Here is an 8,915-nt window from a genome sequence, read left to right on the forward strand (position 1 = left end):
CCTGTTCTACAAAGTGAGAGTGGAGTTTGTGTGATCTCCCTCTGTTCTACACAGTGAGAGTGGAGTTTGTGTGATCTCCCCCTGTTCTACAGAGTGAGTGGAGTTTGTGTGATCTCTCTGTTCTACAGAGTGAGAGTGGAGTTTGCGTGATCTCCCCCTGTTCTACAAAGTGAGAGTGGAGTTTGTGTGATCCCCCCCTGTTCTACAGAGTGAGAGTGGAGTTTGTGTGATCCCCCCCTGTTCTACAGAGTGAGAGTGGAGTTTGTGTGATCTCCCCCTGTTCTACAAAGTGAAACCTGAACTCGGGGTCGCCATGGTTCGTAGCGCATTCCTAACCATTGCACCACCGCTCGTCCCCCACGCCCACAAGCAAGCCACGACGTGTCGGCGAGTTCCTCCTGCAGCTGCGGTGGTGGTGGTGGTGGTCTATAAAAGCCGGGTTCGGACTGAACAACGAGAGGCGGAACGAGAGCGGAGAGCGGCCGTGGTGGGAAATCAAAAAGAATCTCTCGCGATGGCGTTTCGCTCATTCGCTATGTGCGCGCTGGTGGCGTCTCTCTGCGTCGTCCCACAAACGCGTGCCAAAGTGTTCGCACGATGCGATCTCGCGAAGACCCTGCACGCCATGGGAGTGGAGAGCTTCGGGAAAGCCAGCCTGGGCGACTGTGAGAGCTTCACCCACACACCTCCACTACCAACATTCCGAGCCGGAGATGGGCGTAGATCGAGGATCTGGGGTGGTGGTTGTTCTGACGGTCGCAATCAAAATCCCAAGTATTTTTTTTTGTTCAATCCGCCAGAAGTTTTCCAATTTGTTTTCGACCTAAATTTTGCACGTAACGTCGGGCAGTTGCATTCGTTTGGTTGAGACGGTAATTGTGTGGGCCGGCAATTGATCCAGATGGTGATTTAACGAGATGCTAAGTGATTGAGATGGTCATTGATCGGGGGGCGCTAATTGGTTGCGATGGTCATTGATTGAGATGGTCAATGATTGGGGTGGCAACAAATTGGGATGGTTATCGATTGCGATGGTAATTGAAGGGTCCACAATGCAGTGTGCCAGCACCATTGAATTGTTTGCCTTTTCAATGCAAATGCGTTGATTATTTCGCAGCAAATTCGTTGTGATCATTGAAGGGCTTTGGCTTGCTCAGTAGCCACTAATCGTCGAACTATTCACGGGTCAATTTATAAGCTAAACAATCTTGTTTTCTTTGGTTCTTTCGGTAAAGTCACGTAGAATGAGAATAAAGTAATAAATTGATCAAATAAAATAATACAATTATCACGACGTTTCGGCCACAACACAAGCGGCCTTCATCAGGTGAAGGGACGAGACTGTGGAGGACAGCGCTGGAGCGAACACAGCCAAGCTCAGACCGCGACCTTGAAGCTGTGTGAGAAGAAACAGAGCGCCTTGACAAAGGAATTAGCATAGAATTTAGGAATTAGCTATTTCAATGCTAAATTCTATGCTAATTCCTTTGTCAAGGCGCTCTGTTTCTTCTCACACAGCTTAAAGGTCGCGGTCTGAGCTTGGCTGTGTTCGCTCCAGCGCTGTCCTCCAGACAATCTCGTCCCTTCACCTGATGAAGGCCGCTTGTGTTGTGGCCGAAACGTCGTGAGAATATTATTGTGTTATTTTATCAATTTATTATTTTATTCTCATTCTACGTGACTTTACCGAAAGAACCAAAGAAGATGAATCCTTGCAGTCACGAACGCTTTAAATCGAAATTTAAACTATCTTGATTTGAAGCTTTCGTGACTGCAGGAATCCATACTCTTTGGTTCTTTCGGTAAAGTCACGTAGGTAGATATAAAATTAAATCAAACAAATCACGACGTTTCGATCGCAACACGAGCAATCTTCATCAGGTGTGACAACCACAGCAACCACAGCTCCCTCGCCTACTTCAGCATTTTTTTTTGCCGTGGTTGTTCCACCTGATGAAGATTGCTTGTGTTGCGATCGAAACGTCGTGATTTGTTTTATTAACCAGGGCGGCCAAGCGGATTCGAACCGCAAACTTCTGCGCGACCGCTTAACTATTGTAATTTTCTTCTTTGGTTCTTTCGGTAAAGTCACGTAGAATGAGAATAAAATAATAAAATAACACAATAATATTCTCACGACGTTTCGGCCACAACGCAAGCGGCCGTCTTCAGGTGAAAGGTACAGAACTGTCGGACGACAGAGCTTCAACTTGAAGCTCTGTCGAAACGTCGTGAGAATTTTATTGTGTTATTTTATTATTTTCTTCTCATTCTACGTGACTTTACCGAAAGAACCAAAGAAGATGAATCCTTGCAGTCACGAAAGCTTCAAATCGAAATATTGTATTTTTATTTTACCAGCTCTCAGGCCCACTGAGCTATGTAGCGCTTTTTCAGGAGCAACCTGCCCACAAATGATAGTTGAACTTAGTGGCTTATGTGCGTGTACATTTACAGCAGCCAATTACTCCAAACACGTGATGTTGATTCTAAACGTGGAGGGAAAACCCCGAAGGACCCCGTAAAAAAAAACTCCTCTCGACAACGGGGAGCGAGCGAGACACGCAAACTCCACATATACAGGCGTCACCCAGCCACTCACCCCCTCACTCACCCACTCACTCGCTCACCCACTCACTCGCTCACCACGGAACAACGGGTTTCTCCCACGCGCTGTGTGTAAGCTCACCGCTGGGGAGGATGTTGTGGTTCACTCGCTGGGTGTTGGTGGTGAGCGGCGGCGGTGGTGGTGGTGGTGAGCGGTGGTGCCGCGGTTAGCGCTACGCTGCGCTACGAACCCGGCGACCCGAGTTCGATTCCCGCTCGCGGCCAACACCGGTGGTTATCTGAATCGATCCTGGGCCTCTCCTAGGTCGACTCGGCCTCAAATGAGTGATCTGGTGCGGTGTGTAAACATCGCCACTGCGGAGACAAAGACGGCCGGGCGTGGTGCTGGCCACCCACCCCCTCGTGTGCCACGGAGCCGGCCTTCGTAGGCGCTGCTGCTGGCTAACCGCACCTCACCCCCACCAGTCTGTTAAAGGGGGGGGGGGTGATGTTTGTGTTTGGTACCCAGGGATGTGTTTGGCTTTCGCCGAGAGTAGCTACAACACCGCGGCCACGCACCCCAACCCCAACGGCTCCACCGACTACGGCATCTTCCAGATCAACAGCAAGTGGTGGTGCGACAATGGGACCAAGGGGCACAATGCGTGCAAGATCAAGTGCTCCGGTGACGTCATGCCGCAGTCGTCATCATTGCCATTGTCTCCGTTATCGTCATCATAATCGTCATCATAATCGTCATCATTGCCATTGTCTCCGTTATCGTCATCATAATCCTCATCATTGCCATTGTCTTCGTTATCGTCATCATAATCGTCATCATTGCCATTGTCTCCATTATCGTCATCACAATCGTCATCATTGCCATTGTCTCCGTTATCGTCATCATAATCGTCATCATTGCCATTGTCTCCATTATCGTCATCATAATCCTCATCATTGCCATTGTCTTCGTTATCGTCATCATAATCGTCATCATTGCCATTGTCTCCATTATCGTCATCACAATCGTCATCATTGCCATTGTCTCCGTTATCGTCATCATAATTGTCATCATTGCCATTGTCTCCATTATCGTCATCATAATCGTCATCATTGCCATTGTCTCCGTTATCGTCATCATAATCGTCATCGTTGCCATTGTCTTCGTTATCGTCATCATAATCGTCATCATTGCCATTGTCTTTGTTATCGTCATCATAATCGTCATCATTGCCATTGTCTTCGTTATCGTCATCATAATCGTCATCATTGCCATTGTCTTTGTTATCGTCATCATAATCGTCATCATTGCCATTGTCTCCATTATCGTCATCACAATCGTCATCATTGCCATTGTCTCCATTATCGTCATCACAATCGTCATCATTGCCATTGTCTCCGTTATCGTCATCATAATCGTCATCATTGTCATTGTCTTCGTTATCGTCATCATAATCGTCATCATTGCCATTGTCTTTGTTATCGTCATCATAATCGTCATCATTGCCATTGTCTTCGTTATCGTCATCATAATCGTCATCATTGTCTTTGTTATCGTCATCATAATCGTCATCATTGCCATTGTCTCCATTATCGTCATCACAATCGTCATCATTGCCATTGTCTCCATTATCGTCATCACAATCGTCATCATTGCCATTGTCTTCATTATCGTCATCATAATCGTCATTATACTCGCCATTATACTCGCCATTGTCCTTATTATCGTCATCATAATCGTCATTATACTTGTCATTGTCCTTATTATCGTCATGATCATCGCCATCGTCGTGGGTCGCAGTCCATTCCTCACTGGCTCCTCTCTGAGTGGACTCTCTCTTCGAGATTTAAAGCTTTCGTGACTGCAAGGATCTATACTCTCTGTTTCTATTGGGTAAAGTCATGTAGGTAAAAAAAAATAACAAAAATCACGACGTTTCGGCCACAACACAAGCGGCCTCGTGGCCGAAACGTCGTGATTTTTGTTTATTTTATTTTTTACCTACGTGACTTTACCCAATAGAACCAGAGAGTATGGACTCTCTCTGTTGTGCCCCTGCTCTGCGTGGCTTTCCTCCGGGACCTCTGGTCCCCTCTACCCACGGCGAGCCCACCGCACCGTGTGCCCGGCGCCTATGTCGAACACACGCGGGGGGACTCCCCCACCAAGTCGCCACCAACACCGCCGCACCAGCTGATCTCCACCGTGGACGCCTTCTCAGACGCGTTCTCTATCCCTTGGCTGCCACTCCGTTACTGTCCTTGACCATAGGCCACGTGACGTGTCCTGTCGCAGCCCTCTTGATGTGCTATGAAGGCCCGTTTCCTGGAACGTCTATTTGCGGGTCTAGGGTTAGATGTGTGAGTGTATGGGTCTCTGTGCGTGGAGTCTGTGTGAGTCTGTCTCTATGTGAGTCTATGTGTCTCTGTGTAAATCTATGGGTCTCTGTGAGTCTGTGTCTCTGTGTAAGTATATGGGTCTCGATGGGAGTCGACGGTTCTGTATAAGTCTATGGGTATCTATGCGAATCTACGTGTCTCGGTGTAAGTCTATGGGTCTCTACTTCAGTCGATGGTTCTCTGTGTAAGTCTATGGGTCTCTATGTGAGTCTATGGTGACCGGGCTGAGGCCACCATCTCACTGCCGGTGTAATCACCGTCGGCGCCTAACGCCCGCGTTGGCACCCAGGAGCTCATCGGTGCCACTCTCCGCATCTCTGCCACCTCTCTGCTGCTCCTTCGCAACGTCGTCGCTGTTGTTCACAGAGCTCCTTGGAAGCGACATCACAGAGTCCGTCACCTGCGCCAAGTTGGTTCTCAAGGAGCAGGGACTGGAGGCCTGGTGCGTAGTCACCATGCACGCAGCAGCAGCAACAGCAGGACACGGCGCGGCTCACTCACGAATGGGCATCATCGTCATCGGGATCATCGCCATCTGCATCGGCAGCTTCGCCAGCATCATCCACATCGGCATCATCCTCGTCATCATCAGCGTCGTCATCATCATCAGCAGAATCATCATCAGCATCGTCATCATCAGCATTATCAGCAAAATCATCATTATCAGCGTCATGGTAGCGTGGTGATTCACGTGCTACCTTAAGACCGCAAACGAGTTAAGTTCAATTCCCTGCCACGGCCAGCATCAGTGACGAGTGATATCTGAACCAGTCCTCGCACTGACCAGCGTGGTGAAGTATGGTCAAAGAGGCCCGCATGACTCAATGCTGCGTGAGGATGTCTTCGTCCAGCGGTGGATTGACAAAGGGTTGTACATGTATTTAGTGCGCGCGTGCGAGTGAACGAATCGTGAGTTTGAGTTGTGTGATACAACACCGGGGGAGTCTCGGGGAGCTTCGCGCGCGATAAGGGACTTGCATCGCATGTCAACGCCATTTGCAAGGGGGCACCCCCACTGGCAGCTGTCCCTGTGAGGCACCAGGTGGGTTCAGCACCGGGCGCTCTGAGCGGGTATTGGTCTGTCAGTCGAGGGGGATGATAGCTGCTGCTGCTGCTGTGTCGAAGGGTGCAATTTTTGTTTTAAATGTGGACCAAGGCACGAGAGGCAGACCGAAACTGATTTTCTGGTTTCAGCCGAAACCGAAACTATGCCGAAAGTGGCCAATCGCCAACTCTCGGCGCCGAAACCGAAACCGAATTTCGGTCGGCCTCTACATGACACCAGCACACACTAACGCACTGCGAGTGGATTTGACGACGCTTAGTAGTATTGTCGGGGTTATTACACACCACAGTGTTAACCATGGTGGCCTCCCGGATTCGAAGCACGACTCTTTGCAACCAGCGCCTGGGCCACTACGCACTACGAACCGAACGAACGGACTGGGGTGACTGAACGGACCGGCCGAGTGAACGAACTGACCCAGAGCGAGCGAGCGGGATGGACGAACGGACGAACGAACGAACGAACGGCGGCTCCCTTTCCGTTGCAGGGATGGCTGGAAGGCGAAGTGTCGTGGCAAGGACCTGTCGGCGTACGTGCAGGGCTGTAAACTCTCTCCGTGACACCGCCTCGCTCGCTCGCAGGAGGAGGAGGAGACGGCGGTTCTGGTCGAGAGACGCCGCTCGCCCAACGTCGCTGCTGGGTTCATCTCGGCTCGCTCACAGCTTGCTTTAAAACACAAACAGACCGAAACCAAAAAATCGGAAACATTGCATTGTTCACGCCACGGGATATTGACGAAGCCGATCAGAATGATGTCATCCGACAATCTATAGCGCGGGTAATCGGAATATGTATGTATAGTGGAAGGAATCCGATGAGCTGTGAAGCTCTTTGGCCACAGATGTCCAGTCGAGGCACGGGGTCAGAACCTCACCACAACGACTGATACAAACGCACGATAGGAGTGCACAGTATAAGAAAGGTAAACAAATTACTTGAGCAATACATACAGAGGCCTATGGACGCCGCGGTGGCTAGGAGATGTTGACTACCTCGCCCGGTATACAGGAGGTCGTAGGTTCGATCCACGACCCTGACCGCCTGCTGCTGTATATTTGCGCGTCTCTCTCCCGATGGTGGCATGGATTTTTCTCACGCCCTTTAGAGTATTTGGTTTCTATACATTTCCACATGATCATGATGATGATGATGACAATTAAGCCACTTCGTTAGGCTATCATTTGTGGTGGGCCAGGTCGCCTCTGAAAAAAAAACTAATTCTTACCGAGTAAAGCAAAACACATCATGTGGTCCCCTGGTGCTAATTACGACGTCACCCGCTACTACACCACACCGATAATTGGGGCATCGTCTATTATCGAATGGTAACACCACCATGTACACAGACACACACACACAGCCAGTCCTTGGGGTCTATCCACTCACTGCTGGATGAGGGCTCCATGCCCCACAAGGCGTGCGAGTCGTGGTTGTGTGGGGGGGTGGGGGGGGGTATTCGACCGTACTTCACCACGCCTGTTAATGTAACCAGCACGATAGCACCTGTTATGCACCCATCCGCAAGCACTGTCCGGTCTGTATAATTACAAATTGTGTGTTTTTTTAAATGTATTTGCTGCTTTAGATAATTTTCTAATTGCGTGCGTTCATTATGTCGCGTGTAACTACCAATAAACCAATCGCATGTCGCTATGAGCAATGCCTTGCTGGTCAGCCTCGTTCTCCTTCGTAACGACAAAGGGACCGCTGCACCACCCGTGCCACCGGAGCGGAGGACGCGACGCGTCGGTTGACTTTTTGACTTTTAAACAACTTTTATTGCCGCCAGCAGCACATGCACTGGCGGCGATTTCGATATGAAAGACACAAAGTCACCAGCAACACAAATGAAAATAAACGTAGACAAATCCACGCGCTGTGGCGCTAAAAATCACCGCGCACAACATGAAAGAAAAGTGACGTGGTGGTGGTGGTGGTGTGCATCGCGCACGCCACGGTGACGAGCGAGCGCTTCAGAAGGTGACGGTAGAGAGAGAGACAGAGAGACTTTTTGACTTTTAAGCAACTTTTATTGCCGCCAGCAGCAACAGCACTGGAGGCCATTCCGATATGAAATACACAAAGTCACCAGCAACACAAACACAAAGTCACCAGCAACACAAATAAAACAAATGCTATAAATCCACGCGCTGTGGCGCTAAATGCACCGCGCACAACACGAAAGAAAAGTCACGTGGTGGTGGTGGTGGTGGTCATCGCGCACGCCACGGTGACGAGCGAGCGCTTCAGAAGGTGAACACGTGGGGTGCCGTCCACGCTGGTACAGAGAGGGGCTTGTCCGGCACCCCAGCGTTTGAAGAAGACGCGCTGCACATCACCGACACGTGTGTGTGGTACGTGGCGTGCTCCAGCCGGAGCCGCGCCTTAAGCAGGCCCCTGAACACTGGAAGCAGCACGGAGCATCCGTCAGTGTCACCTTCCAACATCTTTTTTTCTCGTTCTGTACACTGCCATTTTCGCCTGAGCACAGGCGAAGTTGGCGAGGTCATGGCGCTTGTTAGCCAGGTAAGGCACCCCATATACGAAGCTGCTGTTGTAGAATGGCACCCCCAGTTTCCTGAAGATGTCCCCCAAAAGGCGGAGCATTGGTTTTAGCCGCTGGCAGTGTAAGTACCGGTGGGACAGATCCTCCCTGGCACCGCAGGAAATGCACCAAGTCTGTTACCCTTGGCGAGATTCGTCTGAGCCACACGGCCGATGGCAACGTGCAGTGTGCCAATCTCCACTGGAGGTCACCGCAGCGTTTGGCTACGGGAGACTTGTACATTTGTTTCCACTGGGGGGGCGGCTGCAATGAGGGGAGAGAAATGGTCTCTCCATTTTGTGTCCGATAGGTCGGCTAGGTCCCGGGAATGCAGCGCCTTGACATAGCCACGTGTAG

At 50.3% G+C, this 8,915-nt stretch overlaps 1 protein-coding gene across 1 annotated transcript; it reads left to right on the forward strand.

The window, feature by feature from the left end:
* Positions 1 to 218: 218 nt before the first annotated feature.
* Positions 219 to 7,675, forward strand: LOC116952716 (lysozyme C-1/C-2-like). Its single transcript, XM_032972320.2, has 4 exons — positions 219 to 665; positions 3,077 to 3,232; positions 5,314 to 5,389; positions 6,501 to 7,675. Exons 1-4 carry the CDS (start codon positions 314 to 316, stop codon positions 6,571 to 6,573), a joined length of 657 nt encoding a protein of 218 aa, XP_032828211.2. The 5' UTR covers positions 219 to 313; the 3' UTR covers positions 6,574 to 7,675.
* The last annotated feature ends 1,240 nt before the right edge of the window (positions 7,676 to 8,915 follow it).

This window comes from Petromyzon marinus, chromosome 48 (genome assembly GCF_048934315.1).
Source record: "Petromyzon marinus isolate PM22_M1 ecotype Great Lakes invasive population chromosome 48, UKy_Petmar_22M1.pri1.0, whole genome shotgun sequence".
Taxonomy (NCBI): Eukaryota; Metazoa; Chordata; class Hyperoartia; order Petromyzontiformes; family Petromyzontidae; genus Petromyzon; species Petromyzon marinus.

Bases quoted from the DNA above. Each gene is read 5' to 3' on its own strand.
- LOC116952716 (XM_032972320.2), top strand. From the start codon at position 314: ATGGTTCGTAGCGCATTCCTAACCATTGCACCACCGCTCGTCCCCCAC. The intron at 3,233-5,313 runs GTGACGTCATGC...TGTTGTTCACAG, and splicing joins GTGCAAGATCAAGTGCTCCG to AGCTCCTTGGAAGCGACATC. The intron at 5,390-6,500 runs GTGCGTAGTCAC...TTTCCGTTGCAG, and splicing joins GAGCAGGGACTGGAGGCCTG to GGATGGCTGGAAGGCGAAGT.